This window comes from Typopeltis vanoorti, chromosome 11, assembly GCF_054136105.1.
Source record: "Typopeltis vanoorti isolate ZY-2024b chromosome 11, IOZ_Tvanoo_1.0, whole genome shotgun sequence".
Classification (NCBI taxonomy): domain Eukaryota; kingdom Metazoa; phylum Arthropoda; class Arachnida; order Uropygi; family Thelyphonidae; genus Typopeltis; species Typopeltis vanoorti.
Genome location: NC_143559.1, coordinates 120,599,893 through 120,623,156, shown reverse-complemented (window position 1 = coordinate 120,623,156; position 23,264 = coordinate 120,599,893). Strand labels below are relative to the sequence as shown.

The window sequence follows — 23,264 nt, the reverse complement described above, 5'->3', positions numbered from 1 at the left end:
GTTGATAGTCTTCCAGCCATTGCTGGTTTGAATATAATTCATGTATTTTTCCAGTATGTACACCACATTAGTACTATATATAAAAATGCTTTATTAGCTGCAAAATTTTGACCAGTTTCATATCTAAATTAAGGGGATAAAAATCCCTTATTGTTTTTCAGCCAGTATGCAAAACTCTAAGATCAAAAACTACGATCTAAGTGTTTCATGCCGATGAACTAACGGCGAATCCAAGCATAAGTGACCACTTGGTAGTCCACACCAAGGCAACTCGATGCACAGGTGGAGCAAGCTCTCTCACTATTCTTGATATTTTCTCATAATGTAAAAACACACAGCCTAGGAGATGTAATACTGGTTTACATTATGAGGAGAGGTCACTACCCAGACCGGTTTCAACCTTTTTTGAGGTCTCATCAGTGAGTAGCTAGACCTGATATCAAAGTTTTTAGTGAAAAGAACTTGCATACCTTCGCTATACGAATGCCAGAAAGGTGTGCCACTATATTGTATTATAACATATTATAATTAAGAAGAAAAGCTATTTTTTTTCTGGCGAAGTTGATAAATTAAGAGGATAAAAATCCCTTATTGTTTTTCAGCCAGTATGCAAAACTCTAAGATTGGTGTGGACTACCAAGTGGTCACTTACGCTTGGATTCGCCGATAGTTCGTCGGCATGAAATGCTTAGATCGTCTTAGAGTTTTGCATACTGGCTGAAAAACAATAAGGGATTTTTATCCCCTTAATTTATCAACTTCGCCAGAAAAAAATAGCCGTTTGGCTTTTCTTCTCAGTTTCATATCTTTTAGCATGTATCTTTGGAAGAATTACAGTAAATAAGATGACAAAGATATTTACTACGAAGCTAACTGCAGTGGAATCTATAGTTGAAATAGTTTCGCATGATAACATCATATTCAAGAAATATTGTTAATCTTAAAAATATAATGTGCATCATATCTGAGATCTGCATGCTTGAGATTTTTGATGAATGAGGACCATGGATTTGTAACATAGTCCCCCAATGTAACAAAACGATGGTTTCGCTACATTGGGTATTCTGGAGGATGTAACATTTTGGTAGCTTCTTCAAATTTTCTAACAAAAGTTAAGGTCCTTATATGTTGTTTGTTGACTACCAAAGTACTTAATGATTTTCACTTGTTGTGGAAGGCTAGTCCAGATCAATCACAAGGTACATTTTATTGGTGTTTCAACTAAAGACAAGTTACTGAACTTGGATGTTTGTTATCCTGAAAACTCAGGAAAGGTAGGGAATTATTCCTGCCTGACAAGCAAATCAGCCAGTGAACATACACAAATAATACCTTGCCTTATCATTAAAACTAAACATCTCAATTCTGTGATGTATACATTAGATAATTAATGGTAACAGCATAAATTAATAACCTGATTACTATATATATATATGTATTATATGAGGATCAAGTTATTTATTAGCTTGTTTAATTAGATGAAGCTAAAATGATCATTCATAACTAATGGTTCAGAGGCTGAAATTTTAGAAATTTATCTGAAATTGATATTCTGCAAAGAAATATATCACATTCTGATGGTATGAATTTTATTTATATAATTATTTTCCTTTACTAAAATATTTTAAGTGAAGAGAAATATTAAAAAATGTAATCAGTGATCTTACTTCATGTCTCTTTAACTAGTTAATGAGAAGGATCCATTACCAGCTCAGTGTGTTGGTTTTCGTTCTTCAAAGAGCGGACAAGTGACAAATGCTGGAAAAGTAGAAAGGCATAAGATTGAAGTGGCAACTAATCAGACAAAAGAAAATCAAATGGAAAAGACTAAAGCCAAGTATAAAAGTTATTTCTGTTTTTGTAAAATGATTCAAGTGTTTTTCTTGATATAAAATATTTTTCTTTGCCTAATTATTATTAAGAGAGATCTCTAGGGATTCAACGAATCATCAAGTGAGGCCGCATACTACCTGCACCAGCTGTAATACTTGTTCTTGAATTTTTTTCACACTACTTGCACACACACACACACACATCCAATTGCAATCCATTCCAATCCCTCCTAGATTTTTCTCTATGAGAGAAAATACTAGCTCTCATCTTCTTGACAGCATTCATTCTCAACTTCCAAGGATGCCCTCTCATTATTTTCTCACCCTCCATAAATTGAAAAAATTCCATCTGCTGAAATCTTGTATGATGACCCTTTCAGAAGATTGTAAGTATCAATCATATCACTCCTGTTTGCTAGTGTCTGCAGTCTACAAATTCTCAATTTGTCTTCATAATCAGTATTCCTCAATCCTGATAATTTTTAACACACTTGTTTGCACTCTCTCTCTCTCCACTGTATCAGAATCACCATGGAGACCAGACTTGTGCACAGTAGTCCAAGTGAGGTCTTATCAAAGCCTTGTAAAGAGGCAAAATGAATATTCAGCAATGACATGTAACAATAAGGAAGTTCATTTCAGCAATTGTAATGCTAAAAAAAACTTTCTTATCTTTACATGTCAAAGTTCATTTCAGCATTGCAATTACCCTCTGAGTTGTTTACAGTCTTTGCTATATGCCCTTGAACTTCAACTACCTATCTATTAAAAGTCCAAGATCTTTAGCCTGATCAGTTTCTTCTAGCATAATCTCTCCAATGTAATATGGCATTAAATATCTAATCACAGCAAAGTGCATTTACTAATACTGAAATGATAACCATTTTCACATACCCAATATGTGAGGTGCTCCAGATTCAGCCTATCAAATCAATCTGCGAATACTGAATATCACTGCATTCCTGATTATTCTGCCTATCTTTGCATTATATTCCTTCCACATCATCCTTTTCTTATGAATTTCTTGCTTAATATCCAACAATTTCCATCCAACAATCAATACCATAGTGCAGAATCCAGCATGTTCCTCAGTTGGTCATAATTTCCTGCTTTGTAGTTCAGCATGTACCCTTTTCTGAATGGAACATTCATAAACTTCCGAAGTAAGTACTGCATTATCACTGTCACCATCTCTTTTACTGTCATGTGAAATCCCCTCTGACACTGAATCAAATCTAATATGGGTTCCTTCTGTCACATGCTGCTTGAGGAAGGTATCTCGCAGCAGCTCATTAAATTCAGTTTCATTCTTCTTATGAGATTTCACTGCTCCCCAATCAATGTTTGGATAATTATAGCCCCCCCCCCCCATTATGATTGCTTGTTTCGCACCCCATCATCCTTTTTTGATTATGCATTTCTTTGTTACTAGGTCTGTAACAACACTCTGCTATATATTTGATCAAATTTCTAAATTGCACTACAAACAGTCGAGTTTATTTAATATTAAAGACTAAAAGATGAGCTGCTGGTTATGTTTATTCCTAATAAAAACACTTTTTACAGAAAATGAAAATGCATATATTACGTTATGGATATTTGAATATGTTATATATTTGTATGCTGAATGTCACTTGTATTGGTTTATTGAAAGAAAATGTCTACAAATAGTAATTTTTTTAAAATTTAGTTATTATTAGTCAATATTTTGTTAGTCACCAAGACATTTTCATAGGCAGAATGATATGAGATGCCAACAAAGAGGGCTTGGTTTGGTTGTTTGGATTTACATCTGAAGCAGCTAAGGCTTTGAAACCCATGTAAGATGTCTGTAAATTGTGTTTTCCAAAACAAGGCCAATTTCTGACTGGTTTGCCTGTTTTCATAGAATGAAAAGCCTGTCACCTCCTTATAGCTAACTCATCTTCAGTTGAAAAGTCATTATGAAGGTTCTTTGCATCCTAAACAGGATTTGAACTAAGGTCTCTCCATCCAAAAGACATTGATACTGAACAGGAGGACAAACACAGATGGAATTCAAAATGGCATTACTCTAGAGTCATAATTAACACTTTCTGTAGGCATGGTGATGGAATAGTAATCATTCCACTGATGGCTCATGATGACCATTTTCCTTATTTTTGGTAAAGTGAGGTGTATTTATTCAGGTTAATGTAGAGCAGTGACAGATTCTAAAAATAGTCTCAGATTTATATTTATATCTGTATAATAGTGGTTTTTCACCAGTTGTCTGCATCATTTGCTGATTTGAAAACTCCAGAATAGCTCTAGTGTAGACATTGGACATATTTTTCAATATTTTTATCTAATCAAACATTTTTTGCTCTTTCATTGTGACCAGAATATTTCATTTTTCAGAGCAAGGAATACTACAGCCACACCAGGGTGATCTAGGTGATGAAGATCTTTTGGAGAATAATGGATAAGGTTGGCTAATTTTTGTTAAAGCTTGAAGGATTTTTGAATCTTATGTTTTGAGAGCATGGAGTTTTTTTCTGAGGTGCTCCAGATATAAGAGATGAACTTTTTGTGATCTCGGTGTTTCGGGATACATTAATAAAAATGCCTTAGAAGAGAGAAATATAAGATCTGATAATATTGGAGTTTGACAGCAGATTAATTTGGAGGAAAATTGTTGATGAGAAATTAGTAATAATATCTTTCATGTAGTACACTCATAACATCCTATACACCCCTTGAGGGTACATGGCAGGAATTTTCTGTTAATGATGGTGTTTTGGGAGAGTTAAGTTTGAGAAAAGAAAGTAGTTTAGTTGATTTTGTAGAGGAGAAGCTCTAAAAAATAGCATGGATGTGATTGGCTTCAGTGCAGAGGTAACCATCTTTCCCAATAGTAAGGTGATTATAAAAACTTTAGCAAACAGAACTAGATGCCATCTCTTTGGACATATTACTTCCATTAAAATCAGTCACATTCATGGCATTTTTTTAGGTGATGACTTCCCCTATACAAAATCACAAAACTACTTCCTCCTAACTCTGATTACAAATTCATTTGCCATCCCTTGCATCTAAGGTGTCTAAAAAAATTTCACGTTCTTAGAAGATATAATATTCAAATCTCTTTCAAGCCCTACCAAAAATTAGCTACCCTTATCTATTCTTCAAAAGATCCTCTTCATCATGTATATTCCTTACTCCTGCAAATTGAAATATTTTGATCAAACTGAAAGAACAGCCAATATTTCACTGAATGAACCTAGAAAATACTTGAAAATATTCTACACCTGCTCTGGAATCACAGACTGTGCCATTGAATCCAGTGTGTGTGTGTGTGTGTGTGTGTGTGTGTGTGTGTGTGTGTGTGTGTGTTGAGGGAGGTGAACTCTGTTGTATAAATGTAAATCTGAGAGACTGTTTTTAGAATCTACCCATAGTTTTACAATATTTTACTGACATGAAGATATACAGCTGCCACAGTCTATGAAAAATCTGGTGATTGTCATCATGAGACTCAGTGAAATGATCATACCTCGCTATGCCCTATCATTTTGAATTTAGTCTGTGTTGACCTTGTGACTAAAACAAAATATCAGCTAATAATAATTAAATAAGTTAATTATTATCCTTAGATGTTTATTTCTTCTGTTAAAAACATGAGTGAATGTACTAGATTTAGATAATTATCTGGGTAGTTTCCAAAAGTGAACAGATTTAAAGTATACTGGTAAAAAGATTTTGGAGAACACTTAATAAGCAAAATAGCATGATTATTCCAGTCACTGTTGCAGACCAAGATATGAAAATGGTATTTAGATTAAAAAAATCTGATGTGCTTAACAGATACGATTGTTTGTTTTCCATGGTTTCTTTAAGTAAAGACAACATGTTTTTTAATTATTCTGCTCATTTGTTGATTCTCTGGAAACTATTCTTAAGGAAACTATTACAATTCATCCAGAGTTAACCTATTTGTTTCTACAAATAGGTTAACTCTGAAATTGTTGCTGCAAAGACATATCTTTCCTAGTAACTTGGAAGATCGAGACCACGTTTGGTCTCCAGTTTCTTTGTCTCTTTCTTCTTATGTTTTGTATGGTGATGACCTGAAGGACAGCCAAACATACTGTAGGCATCCTAAACCCCTCCTATTTGAAAGTATAACAGTGAAGAGGGATGAGAGATTGAGAATTTGTGTACTGCAGATACTAGCAGTGAGTACAATAGGTAATATGATAGACTAACAGACTTCTGAAAGGGCCATACAAGATATCAGTAGATGGAATTTTTATGTTAGGGGAAAGAATGAGATGGCATCCATGCAAGTTGAGAATGAATGCAGTCAAGAAAGAGGTGAGAGAGATTTTTCTCTCTCACCTCTTTCTTGCAGTGCATCACAGGAATGGCTTCTCTTTAGAGGTTGGGAGTACCTGTAGTTTGAATGAATTAAAAAAGGTATGACAAATGATGTGAGTGATGTGTGGCCTTTCTTGATGAGTACTTGATTCTCTTAAGATCTTTTAATAATAGTAAAGCATCTTATATTTTTTTATTTAAAAGAATCTCATATGTTTTTTGTGTTCTTTGTCATAACACTAATTATGTTGACCTACTGCTTCTTTAGTTTCATCTGTTCCACTTCCTTTCAATTAATAGTCTCTTACATTGATACTATTCTTGAATTCTTTCGATGGTGGTGATTTAGAAGATTGTGAAGTTTATTATAGTATCAGACTTTTAATCTGAAAGCACACCACAACTCAATATCACCAGAGTTAAAGATCAGTACTATCAACATAAGAAGCCTGAATGGCAAAGAAATGGAGCTAGCTGAGGAATTAGATAAGTACCAGATCGACATAATAGGGGTGACTGAAACAAAAAAGACAAAAACTGGTGAGATCTTTCTGAGCAATAAATACAAAATGTTATATTCAGGCAATGACAATCAAGGAAAAGAAGGAGTAGCCATAGTATTCAACACAAAATACAAGGCTAATCTTCTTGAATGGCAGTCAGTCTCAAGTAGAGTGATGTGGACAAATATGAGAATGGGGAACTGGGCAATGAGACTTATTTGTGCCTATGGTCCCACAGAAGGTTCTACTAAGGTAGAAGTGGAGGAATTTTTTGAGTCTTTAGAGAAAGCAACTGACACAATGAAAAAGGAAAAGTTGGTCCTTGTTGGGGATCTAAATAGCAGAGTAGGAAATGATTGTCAGATATACAAAAATATTTTGGGAAAATTTGGAGAAAAGAGCAAAGCTAATAATAATGGCAAATACCTGTTGGATTTCTGCTCAGGACATGGACTGGTTATTACTAACACCATGTTCCAACATAAAAATGTGCACAAATTCACATGGAGAAAAGAGACAAGGAATAAGAAGTGTCTCATTGACTATGTTATTGTTGATAGTGATGTTTTCTCCCTGGTGCAGGACACCAGAGTGTACAGAGGTTTTGAAATTGGAACTGATCACTGTTTAGTCTTGAGCAGAATGAAATTGAATTTCATATTGAAAAGAATAACATGTAAGAAAGTTTTAAAGCGATTAAAAGTTGAGCAGCTCCCAGATGTGAACTGCAGACTAAAATACACAAAGATTATTGAAGAAAAATTAAAGAGTTTGAGAACAGGACCCAAACCTTGGAGATTCAGTGGCAAGCCTTGAAGAAAACGTGGATTGATTCAGCCAGAGAGGCATGTGGTGAGGTTGTTTGCAAGGATAGAAAAATCAGAACTCCATGGTGGACACAGGATGTTAAAGAGCCAGTGAAGGAAAAGAAGAAAGCATATCAAAAGTTCCTGGCAAATAAGTCAGCTTGTGGTCTTAGAGAATACAGACACAGATGTAAGAAAGCTAAACACTTTGTAAAACTGGCTAAATGAAAGTCATGGGAGGACTTTGGCAAGAACATAGAAAATAAATATCAAGAAGTTGGCAAAATATTCTGGAGATTGTTGAAGAAGCTTAGAAATGGAGGAAAGATGGCTATAAAAGGAGTTAGAGATGATAAAGGCGACATGAAAACAGGAGGAAAAAAAGGTATCCTTAAAGTATGGAGTAATTACTTTGAAAAACTGCTAAATGAAACAAGCAGTGATAGCATGGTGGTAAAAAAAACACTCAACGGGCATACAGTCAGGAGTACATATATATACTTGAAGTAGAAAAACCCATCAAAGGCTTGAAATGTGGAAAGGCAACAGGAGTAGATGATATTCGACCAGAAATTCTGAAGTATGGTGGTATAAAAGTCTTAGTGGCTGCACTGCATAGTTCAGAAGCCTGGAGACAGGGACGAATTCCCAATGATTGGAGTAGAGCTCTCATGGTACCCATACATAAAAAGGGAAATAAAACAATGTGAGAATTATAGAGGTATTTTCCTATTGGGTGTTCCTGGTAAGATTTATGCAAGTATACTTGAGAAACAGTTGAGAAGAATTGTGGTAGAAAAGCTTGGTGAAGAACAAGCTAGATTCAGGCCAAATAGAGACTGTCAGGATCAGATCTTCACTTTACGTGAAATAGTTGAGAAATCATGGGAATATAACAAAGATCTGTATTTAAGTTTTGTTGATCTGGAAAAGGCACATGACAAGGTGCCAAGATATAAGCTATTCAATACATTACAGTTATATGGTGTCGATGGGGCATTATATCAAGCATTACTCAGTCTTTATTTAAGTTGTCAGTCAGCAGTTAGAATTGAACGAAGTATAGAAAGATGGTTTAATGTTAAATCTTGTGTGAGATGTGAGACAAAGATGTACATTATCCCATCTGTTATTCATTATCTATATAGATCATATTATGAAGGAAAGTGGTATTAAACATGATATCAAAATTGGAGATGTTAATTTCAGCTCTTTGCTTCATGTGGACGATGTTATACTTTTAAATAAATCCGCTACAAGTCTGTAAGATTCCCTGACTAAATTGAATAACTGTTGTAATAGATATGGTATGAAGGTCAGCAATAAAAAGACAAAGACAATGAAAATAAGCAGAATTATTGAAATTATCAACTGCGTTGTGAACGGAGAACCTGTGGAACAAGTAAAACATTTCAGCTATTTAGGCATGATATTTAGTGAAGATGGTAAATTAAATATGGAAATAGACAACAGAATCAACAAAGCTGGTATGGTAGGATGTCAATTGAATAAATTCATATGGAATAAGAGAGAAATTAGTCGGAACACTAAATTAGTGTATACAAGACAGTGTTCAAACCAGTTTTAACTAATGGATCTGAGAGCTTGGTCAGAAGTAAAACACTTGACCAAATACTACAGACCGCAGATATGAAAGTCCTGAGAAAAATTATGTGCGTGAACAGGTGGCATCAATGGCAATATCATATTAAAAACGAGGATATTAGGAAAGAACTTGACATTGTCAGCATTCAGAAATGCATTAGCAGAGCTAATCTCAGGTGGTATGGTCACTTAAACAGAATGGGCGAGGAAAGATTAGCAAAACAAGTGTTCTCTCCAAGGTTGGCAGCAAAAAAGGACCCAGAGGAAGACCAAGATATAGGTGGATTGATACAGTACAAAGTGCCTTAGATGATAAAGATATAAGATCTGATAATGTTGGAGTCTTGACAAGTAACACTGATTTGGAGGAAAATTGTAGATAGGAAGTTAGTAATGATGTAAATTTTTCATGTAGTACTATCATATCCTGTTATACCCCTTGAGGGTACATGGCAGGAATTTGATGATGATGACTTTTTTTTACTGTTCTTTCTCTGTGGTTTCCTGATGTAAACAACAATGTCTGTTTTTGTTTTGAGGGAAACCTGTTTTAATTTGTCAGTGTCCCAGCAAGCATGATATTGTTATTATTATTATTCTCCGAGACCTTCAGAAAGTCTAGGACTTATCGAGGGAGGCTATATATCACCCACACTAATTGTCATACCTACTCTAAAACTCATTCACACTAGATGCACCAACCACTTCAGTAGGCAAACTGTTTTACTCACTCACTGCTCTGGATCTCCTCCTGCCTCCATGTTTTCTCTCTACTTTCCATGTAATGAAAAATTTCATTACACAATATCCTGTAATACCCATTCAGAAGTTTATAAACCTCTATCACCACTCTTTTTCATGTTTACTAGGGTCTGCAGTTAGCATACTCTTAATCTGCCCTCATAATCTACATTCCATAATCCTATTTAATTTTTGTGTCTTGTTCGCACCCTTTCCACAGCTTCTTTGTCTCCTACAAATCCATTTGACCAAATCTGTGCACAGTAGTTTCAAGTTCAGCCATATCACTGGCCTTGTAAAGAGGCAAAATTACTTCCTTTTCCTTACATGTCAATCTTTGTTTCAACACTGCAATTATCCTCTGAGTTGTAATTGCAAGATATTCCATCATTTTGTTTTGGGTTTAAGCACGATACACTTTGGTTGGCTGAAACCAAAATTTTCAGCATTAATGTAAAAACCTGCTAGCAGAGTACACCATGAGAACATCAGAATTAGATTGAGTCAGAAGCCCTGGTCAGTCCTCTACATTCCTTAAAAGGCTATGTGCCACTTCCTGTCAGTTATCTAGTTTTGACTCTTCAGCAACCTCCTCTTTATTATTATAATTAATTAATTAATTTAATAATTTATTATTATAATTAATTAATAATATAATTATTATTATTATTAATTATAATATTAATAATATAATAATAATAATAAAGCAGAAAGCTGTTTTGTGAGTTGACAGTAATGAAATTTAGTTGGTGTCAGTGATAACAATGATTGGAAGGACCTGGGTTCAAATTCCATCTAGGATGAGAAGAACCTTTCTCAGGGCTTTTCAAGTGAAGGTGAGAGTTAGCCAGTCTCATATGGAAGTGGTAGGATTTTTCTTCCTAGAACCTATTGTTTTTCATTCTGCATAAAAGGCAAACCAGCCAAAACACATGCAATTTATACTCATAGCAGACAAGGCAGATAGAATTAACCTTCCTATAAGATGCAAAGTTTCTTGGCTGTGACATGTTATTGAGCCTAATGGTTTTTCCAGATTAAGAGTAATTTGTGATGATAGAAGCCTACCATGTAACTGTTGCAATGATGACTTTAGCAAGAGACTGGTGTACAAGTGCCATTTAGGAAAGAATCAGATTTTGAGATTTTTTTGCAAACTATTTGGTATTAATAATTGCCTGCAATATAAAATAATAATGAACAGCTGTTGTATTTGTAAAACTGAACAAATGCACTTTATTTCATTTAGAAAGCCAGAATTTAAATATAGACCGTTAACAGATTATTTTCCCGTGAGACGGAGTGCTAGAAGGACAACAAAGTCCATTTTGGTATGTTTATTTTATTGTCATTTCAGCATTATTTATTATTAAAATGTCATAAATTTTAAATTTACATTAACATATAGTGTTGTGCATGGTATATATTAATTTACTGGATATACACACACACACACACACACACACACACACACACACACATAAAAGAGATTATACAATTATATCTGAATTCCTTTGAGAAGCTCTTCTGCTTGAATTTGGCAAAAATGAAAACATAGAACTTTCAACAAATATACCACACAGCACAGAAGCAGACTATGCCAACTATTTCACGTGCAAATTTTGTTTGTATATAAAATAGCTTTCTTATTGGTGTAGGGTGTATGCTAGCTACTTGGCCAACAAATACATATCTTGGGATTTGACTTCTGAAATTTTGGGGAATCTTGCAGTGAGATAGTATTGGAATGTAGGTCTAGTTTTGTCACTGTTTTGACCAAATCATTTCTGTGACTCAATATGCTGTGGTGGCAGTGATATTTTCTGAGATCAGTGAGAATTCATGTTCTCTCTTCCCATTATAAAATCTTTTCAGGAAAGCCATTGTTCTGGATGTAATATTCTGTTGTAAGTTTTTTTTTTCCTCTTCATTAGAGAGTAAATTATATTGCTCTTTTTATCCTTTATCCAAGTGTGAGCAAACATAATTTTGTGACCAATCATATACAGGGTGTTCGGGATAAATTTGACATATTTATAATTAATTATATTTTTCCGTAAGTTACATGTATTAACACACACTTCTCTTCATTTAAAAGGTTGGACCCTTCTTCATTCATATACAAGATGTCAGAAAGGATGGATAGCTGGAACCCACCTGAATCATGGAAGAGAATAACTTGTATCATGATGATTCGTGCCGGCCATCAAAATAAGGATATTTCGACTGCTGCCCAATGCTCCCTGAATACAGTAAAAACAATCAGGCATGAACTAGAGACTTGCAATGGTGACTACGAGGATGTAGCAAGAAGAAAGATCCCTAGCAGATGATCTGATTGCGTTCGTACAGCAGAATTCCTTGCAAATCTGCAGGAACAGGTGTTGAAGAACCCTGGCATTGGAATTCGGGCTTTGTCACGTGAAATGAATGTTGCAGCCTCTACTATGAAGCTTGCACTCAATGAAGACCTCCGCTACTACTCATACAAGTGCCGCAAAGGTCAGCTGCTTACAGAAAAGGCCCGTGAAAAACGTTTGATAAACGCGAAGAAACTTTGTAAGCAAAGTGAAACATCCTGCGCAACCACAAACAATCTGGTTCTTTTCCGATGAGAAAAACTTTTGCCAGGATCAAAAACACAACACGCAGAATAACAGATGGCTTGCATACAGTACAAAGGACATTCCTCGTGTAATGCAGACTAAATTTCCCCAAACTGTGATGGTTTTCGGATGTGTATCCTCTGAAGGCAATGTGATGCCTCCGCATTTTTTCCAAGAGGGCCTCAGGTTGACTTCAGATGGCTACGTGGAGTTGCTAAACACTGTAGTCAAGCCCTGGATAACAAGGGTAGCCAATGGTAGGCCGTATGTATGGCAGCAGGATTCGGCCCCTTGCCACACCTCTGGGAAAAGTCAAAAATGGTTGTCTGAAAATTTCTACGACTTCACCAGTCCAAATGTTTGGCCTCCAAACTCCCCAGACCTTAACCCCATGGATTATTTTGTATGGGGCGCAGTTGAAAAAGACACCAATCGCACTTCCAGTAATACAAAAGCCCAGTTAATGGATAAAATTAAAACAGTTTTTGCGGCCCTTCCCAGGGAGACTGTAGCATCAGCTTGTTCGAGGTTCCGAAGCAGGATTGAAGCTGTGATCGATGCTAATGGTGGTTATTTTGAGTAAATCTTGTTGATAGTATTGTAATTAACTCTGCCTGTAATGTTTTTTGTCAATTCATTAAATTTAATAGATACAAAGAAGATTTTCTTTTTCCTTACGAAACTGTCAAATTTATCCCGAACACCCTGTATATAGAGGCCAATGACTTTTCATGAAATTGTCTTAGTATGCAAGCACACTTCCTTTCATAATGTATATTGTCATGTATAACGGGGAAAAGTTACTACCCAGACCCTTCATTAGAGAGTAAATTATATTACTGAACAATAAATTATATTCCTCTTTTTATCCAAGTGTGAGCAAACATAATTTCATGACCAAGCTTATATATAGAGGCCGATGACTTTTCACGAAATTGTCTTAGTATGATACAAGCACACTTCCTTTCAGAATGTATATTGTCATGTATAATTGGAAAAAGTTACTACCCAGACCGGTTTCAATATTTATTGAAGTCATTAGTTGGAGCCTCACTTATGGAAATACTAAGAACAACCTTGGTATGAGTGGTGATACTGATGCGTTCAAAGCTAGTAGAGGGTGGTTCAAGAAATTTAAAAGTAGAAGTGGCAAACAGTGTGGTTAGGCATGGGGAGGCTGCAAGTTCGAACCAAGAAGCTGCTCAGAAATATGTAGAAGAATTTAGTAACTATGTAAAGGCTGAGGATTTTTTCCCCCAACAAGCGTTCAACTGATGAAACTGGCCTATTTTGGAAAAAATTTCCAAGGAGGACCTACATCACTAAGGAGGGAAAAGCATTGCTAGGACAATGAAGGACAGGCTGACTCTTTTGCCTATGTGGAAACGCAAATGGGGACTTCAAGGTCAAGCCATTGCTTGTGTACCACTCTGAGAATCTGAGGGTGTTTAAGAAAAATAACGTGATGAAAAGTAAATTATCTATTATGTGGAGGGCTAATAGTAATGCTTGGGACACCAGACAATTTTTATTTAGTGGATCCATAAAGTCTTTGCCCCAAGTGTGACAAAATACCTTCAAGAAAAAAATTTGCCAATAAAATGCCTTCTTGTGATGGACACTGCTCCTGCTCACCCTCCATGTTGGAGGACGAATTGATGGAGGAGTTTGATTTTATCACAGTGAAGTTTCTGTCCCCTGACAGAAACTCTACACCAAATTCAGCCCATGGACCAGCATTTCATATCGAACTTTAAGAAACTCTACACCAAAGCACTGTTTCAAAGGTATTTTGAAGTCACCTTTGACACAGAATTAACACTCAGAGATTTCTGGAAAAATCACTTCCACATCCTCCATTACTTAAGTATCCTTGACAATGCATGGGTGCAAGTGACTTACAGGACCATGAACTCGGCCTGGAGGAAACTGTGTCCAGACTGTGTAGGACAGCAACATTGGGGGCGTTGAGGCTGAGTATGTTGCTGCTGTTGATGATATTGTGTCTCTGGGCAAAAGCATGGGCTTGGAAGTTGACAATGCTGATGTGGAGGACCACAGGAATGAGCTCACCACAGAAGAACTGGAACACCTTCAGAAGGAGCAGCAAAAGACGGTGGTGGAGGAAATGTCTTCAGAGACAGAGGAAGGAAGGGAGAATGTTCCTAGTTCTTTGATCAGCAAAATGGGGTGATGTGGAAAGATATCACCCTGACAAAGCTGTAGCAAACCAAATCATAAACCTTTTCAATGGCAGTGCCATATCGCACTTCAGAAACATTTTAAAACATAGGCAAAAACAAATATTGGACAGGTTTTTAATGAGACAGAGGCCCATTGTGTCTCAAGCAGAGTTGAGTGGTGCCAAGAGACAGAAACGAGAAAGAGAAAAAAACCCAGAAGGACAGTTACTTGATGTCTTTATGGAAAGGGACTCACCACCTTCCATTTATGCTATCAACTCTCCTTCGTACAAGTAAAGTGAAGTTAAATTTTCATCTATATTTATCTATTTATTGTGTTTATTCTTTTTGTGTAAGATTTTATGCATTTTCATTGTTTTTGTATAAATTTTATGCATGAAGTACTGTTATTAAGGTTTAAGTTAATGAAACAAGCAGTGATAGCACAGTGGTAAAAAACACTCAACAGACATACAGTCAGGAATACATACCCATACTTGAAGTAGAAAAAGCCATCAAAGGCTTGAAATGTGGAAAGGCGGCAGGAGTAGATGATATTCGACCAGAAATGCTGAAGTATAGTGGTATAAAAGTCTTACAGTGGCTGCACTGCATAGTTCAGAAAGCCTGGACAGAGGGATGAATTCCTGATGATTGGAGTAGAACTCTAATAGTACCCATATATAAAAAGGAAAATAAAACTGAATGTGAGCATTACAGAGGTATTTCCCTACTCAAGGGCAAGATTTATGGCAGTATACTTGAGAAACGGTTGAGAAGAATTGTGGAAGAAAAGCTTGGTGAAGAACAAGCTGGATTCAGGCCAAATAGAGGCTGTCAGGATCAGATCTTCACTTTACGACAAATAGTTGAGAAAGCATGGGAATATAACAGAGATCTGTATTTAAGTTTTGTCGATTTGGAAAAGGCATATGACAAGGTGCCAACAGAGAACCTATTCAATATGCTACAGTTATATGGTGTCAATGGGGCATTATATCAAGCAATACTTAGTCTCTATTTGAGTTGTAAGTCAGTAGTTAGAATTGAAGGAAGTACAGGAAGATGGTTTAATGTTAAATCTGGTGTGAGACAAGGATCTACATTATCCCTTCTGTTATTCATTATCTATATGGATCACATTATGAAGGAAAGTGGTATTAAACATGATATCAAAATTGGAGATGTTAATGTCAGCTCTTTGCTTTATGCGGATGATGTTATACTTCTAAATAAATCCGCTACAAGTCTGCAAGATTCTTTGACTAAATCGAATAGCTGTTGTAATAGATATGGTATGAAGGTCAGCAATAAAAAGACAAAGAGAATGAAAATAGGCAGAATCATTGAAAATGTCAACTGTGTTGTGAATGGAGAACCTGTGGAACAAGTGAAACGTTTCAGCTACTTAGGCACGATTTTTACTGAAGATGGTAAATTAAATATAGAAATAGACAACAGAATCAGCAAAGCTGGTATGGCAGGAAGTCAATTGAATAAATTCATATGGAATAAGAGAGAAATTAGTCGGAACACTAAATTAGCTGTATACCAGACGGTGTTCAAACAAGTTTTTACTTATGGATCTGAGAGCTGGGTCAGAAGTAAAGCACTTGACCAAAGACTAGAAACCGCAGGTATGAGAGTCCTGAGAAAGATTAGAGGCGTGAACAGACGGCATCAATGGCAATATCATATTAAAAACGAGGATATTAGGAAAGAACTTGACATTGTCAACATCCAGGAATGCGTTAGCAGAGCTAATCTCAGGTGGTATGGTCACTTTAATAGAATGGGAGAGGAAAGATTAGCAAAACAAGTGTTCTCTGCCAGGTTGGCAGCAAAACGACTCAGAGGAAGACCAAGATGTAGGTGGATTGATACAGTACAAAGTGCCTTAGATGATAGAAATATAAGATCTGATAATGTTGGAGTCTTGACAAGTAACAGACTGATTTTGAGGAAAATTGTAGATAGGAAGTTAGTAAGGAGGTAAATTTTTCATGAAATACTATCATATCCTGTACATCCCTTGAAGGTACATGATTAGGGTACATGTCAGGAATTTGATGAAGATTATGATGTAAGCAATTATCTGGGGTTCGGGAACGGATTAATTCATTTTACATTAATTCTTATGGAAAATGGTGTCAGTTTTCAAACAAATTGGTTTCCGAACAGCAATTAGGAGCGAATTATGTTCAACAACCGAGGTACCACTGTAATTGAATTGTTTGGCGTAGGTTATATGGTGGTGTTATCCGAAAGGTTGGAAGCTGCACATTTGTTGTTATGGGGGTCTGTTAGGGCATTCCATTTTTTTGTGTGGTGAGTTTTAATTAATTATGTGCAGTTGTTGATGTATGATTGGACATTTTTTGAAAAAAGTGCCCATTCATTTGGGCTTAATAATGTTTTTAGTCTGTTTTTTTTTTTGTTTGGTGAACGTATAAATGTCTTTTTTTTTTTTTTTTAATTTCTTGTTTGGGGCCTGTTTTATGAGTGCTCTGGATGCACGATAAATTATTTTATTTTCAGGAATTGTCTTGTCGCATACTACTGCGAATTTTAGGGTGCTGTTGTTCTCGAGACAATTTTTAAGGAATTTAATGTGTAGTTTTTGGGCGATGTATTTTAGGATGGGTTTTTTTTTATACTTCTTTCACGAAGTTGATGCAATTGTTGAATGCATGCTGTGAGATCATGACATAGACGTGTTGGTGAGAGTGCTAAGTGATTATTATTTAAATGTGTTTTATCAGTGGGAGAAAGGGAATGGTTTTGGGGATTGAGTAGAGAACCAATGGTTGAGGGATTGACTCTTCAACTGAATTGCAGCTGGAATAGATGGCATTCAACCAGAAATGCTCAAATATGGAAGTATAAAAGTTTTACAGTGGCTGTACTTCAGAACCTGATTAGAGGATCAGATTCTGGATGATTGGAGTAAAGCTCTCATAGTGTCCATGTGTAAGAACAAGCTCATGCCAAATAGTGATTATCAGAATCAGATTTTCACTTCCAGACAATTCTGAAATCTTGGGAAGAATATAATTAGAATGTGTATTCATTTTGTAGATCTGAGAAAAGTTTATAACAAGGTGGCAAGAGAAAATCTGTTCAAAATGCTACAGTTATGATGTAAACAAGATACAGTGCAATACATAGTAAATAATTAAGTTGGCAGTTAGAATTGGAGAAGGTGCACGAAGCTGGTTTGTGAAATTTGGCATAAGACAAAGGTGCACATCATCACCATTGTTGTTGTTGTTCATCATACAGATGATGAATCACATTATGATTCATCATCTGTATGATGAATCATAATGTGATTCATCATACAGATGAAGGAAAGTGGCATTAAAGCTGATATCAGAATTGGAGATTTTAATCCCAGCTGTTTATGCAGATGATGCATAAACAACTATTCTTAAATAAATACAGTGCAAGTTTTAACTAAATTTAACTAAATTGAATAAATTCTGTAACAAATTTGGCATGAAAATCAACAATAAAAAGACAAAAACTATGAAACTAGACAGGAACATGGAAAATATCAGCTGCATTCTAAATGAAGTTCAACTATTTAGGCTCAACTTCTTAGTTGAAAATGGCAAATAAAATATGTAAATAGACAACAGAATAAGCAAACCTGTAACGATGGGGAGTTAGTGGAATAAATTATGACTTCGGCATTACATCAACCTTAGTATCACCACTGGGTCTGGCTCCTACTGACGAGATCTCAGTAAAGGTCGAAACTGGTCTGGGTAGTGACCTTTCTCATAATGCATAGCATACCCATAAGGATATGTGCTTTGCATTATGGGATACTAAGGCAAGTGATGTGAAGTCATCAGCTTCTATATACAAGTTGTCCCGGTCGTGAAAATATTTCAGGCACAAACTGTGTTTGCTTATACTTGGATAAAGGATTAAACCAAGTATATAATTTCTTGGTATCTTTAATTTATAGTATAAACAAGTGGAAAAACTTCCAACAACTTAAATAGCATGGTTAAGGAAAGATTAAGAAAACAGTTGTTTGATGCAAGGATGGCTAAAAAAAAGACCTAGAAGAAAACCAAAATATGGTGAATTGATGTAATTAAAAATGACCTAGAAGTCCAAAATATCATTATCATCATCTTCAAATTCCTGACATGTACCCTCAAGGGGTGTACAGGATATGATAGTACTACATGAAAAATTTACATGATTACTAACTTCCTATCTACAATTTTCCTCCAAATCAGTCTGTTACTTGTCAAGACTCCAACACTATCAGATCTTATATTTCTATTGTCTAAGGCACTTTGTACCATATCATTCCACCTATATCCTGGTCTTCCTCTGGGTCGTTTCCCTGCGAACCTGGCAGTGGCGGAGAACACCTGTTTTGCCAATCTTTCCTCGCCCATTCTATTTAAATGACCATACCACCTGAGATTAGCTCTGCTAACGCATTCTTGGATGTTGACAATGTCAAGTTCTTTCCTAATATCCTAGTTTTTAACATGATATTGCCATTGATGCCATCTGTTCACGCCTCTAATCTTTCTCAGGAATGTCATACCTGCGGTTTCTAGTCTTTGGTCAAGTGTTTTACTTCTGACCCAGCTCTCAGATCTATAAGTTAAAACTGGTGTTCCGACTAATTTCTCTCTTATTCCATGGTCTTACTCTCATAGTTGTTTTCATTGCATCATTAACTAAACAAAACCCAATCCACGCTACTGTGTTTTTAATCTTCAAATTCTTGCATAAACAATCTCAGTAAATGTACTCTTACCATCCCAAACAAGCAACATACAATGTCTTTTTCTTTTTCTTTTTTTTTAAATACCAGAAGAAAGAGATCAAAAGAATCTTGTCCAAATTTGATGCTGAAAAGTCTCTTGGTTCTGATGGGATTTCTCCAAATTGGACTGAAGGTTTGTGCTTCAAAGCTAACTCCAGTTCTATTCTCTCTTCCCTCCCCCATTCCACTGTATTTATCCCATAGTCTGGAAATTAGCTCATATTCACTCTTGCCAATAAGTTTCAACAGTATATTTTTACTTCATCATCATCATCAAATTCCTGCCATGTACCCTCAAGGGGTGTACAGGATATGATAGTACTGCATGAAAAAAATTACATCATTATTAATTTCCTATCTACAATTTTCCTCCAAATCAGTCTGTTACTTGTGAGTTGGGGTTTATTTTCAGATTTGTTCCAGTAGCTGACTTTTCGCTGTTCGCCCTGGTTCCCTGGCGAAAACAACGGGGGCCTTGTTTAACCGGGCGACGCCCCAGCCGGCATGAAATTTTGTCATCATTCTATATTTTGGTTTAACCAATAAGAATACAATTTGGTCGGCTAAATCCCAAATTGCCAGCCCATCCTCGTCCGTTCAGTATCCAAGTAGATACCCAACAGGGTGCACCACGAGAAGGTGAGGATTGGACATTAGGTCAGAAGCCCTGGTCGGTTCTCCGCATTCCTTTAAAGGCTATGTGGAGGTCTCCTCTCAGTTATACAGCTTTGACCCTTAAGCACCCCTCAGGGTGCTTGGATATAATATTTTTACTTGGATATAATAAATTACATGTTTGCTTGATTCTGCGTGAATACTTATCAAAAGAGCAAGTTAATGATTGTTTACAGACATCATCCAGTAACACAGCATTCAATTAACAACAACAGCAACAACAGAAATAGATTGAAAATTAGATGCTGCAACCTTTGTAATATTCAATAGATAACAGACTCTTACACTCAAGGATACCAGAATAGAATACAGGATTCCAATCCCATATATTTGACATTTCTAAACCTATATAGATAGGCAGAATCTTGCATTTCACCTGATATCCACAGATTTTCCTATAATCAAAATTTATAATCTTTTCTCTCTCTCTTGGTGATGTTTATTCAATTCCATATGAATATAATCTAACATGTCTTAGATAGACAAGCCATTCTGTGTCGGAAGGAGAGGGGAGTGGAATTAGTGAGCATTAATACTATAATGAATACGTCATCATCAAATTCCTGCCATGTACCCTCAAGGGGTGTACAGGATATGATAGTATTTCATGAAAAATTTACCACCTTACTAACTTCCTATCTACAATTTTCCTCAAAATCAGTCTGTTACTTGTCAAGACTCCAACATTATCAGATCTTGTATTTCTATCATCTAAGGCACTTTGTACTGTATCAATCCACCTACATCTTGGTCTTCCTCTGAGTCGTTTTGCTGCCAACTTGGCAGAGAACACTTGTTTTGCTTATCTTTCTTCGCCCATTCTGTTTAAGTGACCATACCGCCTGAGATTAGCTCTGCAAACGCATTCCTGGATGTTGACAATGTCAAGTTCTTTCCTAATATCCTCGTTTTTAATATGATATTGGCATTGATGCCATCTGTTCACGCCTCTCTATCTTTCTCAGGACTCTCATATCTGCGGTTTCTAGTCTTTGGTCAAGTGTTTTACTTCTGACCCAGCTCTGAGATCCATAAGTTAAAACTTATTTGAACACTGTCTTGTATACAGCTAATTTAGTGTTCCGACTAATTTCTATTCTATTCCATATGAATTTATTAAATTGACTTCCTACCATACCAGCTTTGCTGATTCTGTTGTCTTTTTTATATTTAATTTACCATCTTCAGTAAAAATCGTGCCTAAGTAGCTGAAATGTTTTACTTGTTCCACAGGTTCTCCATTCACAACACAGTTGACATTTTCAATGATTCTGCCTATTTTCATTCTCTTTGTCTTTTTATTGCTGACCTTCATACCATATCTATTACAACAGCTATTCGATTTAGTCAAAGAATCTTGCAGACTTGTAGCGGATTTATTTAGAAGTATAACATCATCCGCATAAAGCAAAGAGCTGACATTAACATCTCCAATTTTGATATCATGTTTAATACCACTTTCCTTCATAATGTGATCCATATAGATAATGAATAACAGAAGGGATAATGTAGATCCTTGTCTCACACCAAATTTAACATTAAACCATCTTCCTGTACTTCCTTCAATTCTAACTACTGACTTACAACTCAAATAGAGACTAAGTATTGCTTGATATAATGCCCCATTGACACCATATAACTGTAGCATATTGAATAGGTTCTCTGTTGGCACCTTGTCATATGCCTTTTCCAAATCGACAAAACTTAAATACAGATCTCTGTTATATTCCCATGCTTTCTCAACTATTTGTCGTAAAGTGAAGATCTGATCCTGACAGCCTCTATTTGGCCTGAATCCAGCTTGTTCTTCACCAAGCTTTTCTTCCACAATTCTTCTCAACCGTTTCTCAAGTATACTGCCATAAATCTTGCCCGTGAGTAGGGAAATACCTCTGTAATTCTAACATTCAGTTTTATTTTCCTTTTTATATATGGGTACTATTAGAGTTCTACTCCAATCATCAGGAATTCATCCCTCTGTCCAGGCTTTCTGAACTATGCAGTGCAGCCACTGTAAGACTCTTATATCACCATACTTCAGCATTTCTGAAGTATGGTGGTATAATACTTCATACTTCATCTACTCCTGCTGCCTTTCCTCATTTCAAGCCTTTGGTGGCTATTTCTACTTCAAGTATGGATATGTATTCCTGACTGCATGCCTTGTCAGTGTTTTTTACCACTGTGCTGTCATCACTGCTTGTTTCATTTATCAGTTTTTCAAAGTAATTACTCCATACTTCAAGGTTATCTTTTTCTCCCGTTTTCATGTCATCTTTATCGGGAGTTAGAGATAACTCCTTTCCTCAATTCCTAAGCTTCTTCAACAACCTCCAGAATATTTTGCCACCTTCTTGATATTTATTTTCTATGTTCTTGCCAAAGTCCTCCCTTGACTTTTGTTTAGCTAGTTTTACACAGTGTTTAGCATTCTTGCATTTGTCTCTGTATTCTCTAAGAGCACAAGCTAACTTATTTGACAGGAACCTTTGATATGCTTTCTTCTTTTCCTTCACTGCCTCTTTAACTTCCTGTGTTCACCAGGGAGTTCTGATTTTTTTATCCTTGCAGACAACCTCACCACATGCCTCTCTGGCAGAATCAATCAATGTTTTCTTCAGAGTTTGCCACTGAATCTTCAAGGTTTGATTCCTGTTCTCAAACTCTTTCATTTTTTCTTCAATAATCTTTGTGTATTTTAGTGTACAGTTGACATCTGAGAGCTGCTCAACTTTTATTTGCTTTAAAACTTTCTTACATGTTATTCTTTCCAATATGAAATTCAGTTTTATCCTGCTCAAGACTAAATAGTGATCACTTCCAATTTCAAATCCTCTGGTGACCTGCACCAGGGAGAAAACATCACTATCAACAATAACGTAGTCAAAATATACAAAATAACATAGACCAAAATATATAGTCTGGAGTCTTGATGAATAAAAGACTAATTTGGAGGAAAATTGTTGATAGAAAGTTAATAATATAAATTTGTCATGCAATGGTATATATCTGGTCCATTTCCTCCTCACCTTTATTGTTCATCCATTATTGATGAACAGTGGTGAAGATAGCACTTTCTACCTTGCACCAGATTTTACATCTGGTTGTCGTTCTATGTACACCTTCTGATTTACAACCTAAATGTAGGTTATATATTGTTCTGTGTAATGTGCC

General features: G+C 35.9%; 1 protein-coding gene across 1 annotated transcript in view; it reads left to right on the top strand.

The window, feature by feature from the left end:
- Positions 1–23,264, top strand: part of Set8 (SET domain containing 8) — a 100,494-nt gene that overhangs the window by 34,881 nt on the left and 42,349 nt on the right. The window contains exons 3-4 of the mRNA XM_090400052.1: positions 1,687–1,837; positions 11,075–11,156. Coding sequence (XP_090256178.1) covers positions 1,687–1,837; positions 11,075–11,156 — 233 coding nt within the window. The remainder of the gene's footprint in view (positions 1–1,686; positions 1,838–11,074; positions 11,157–23,264) is intronic.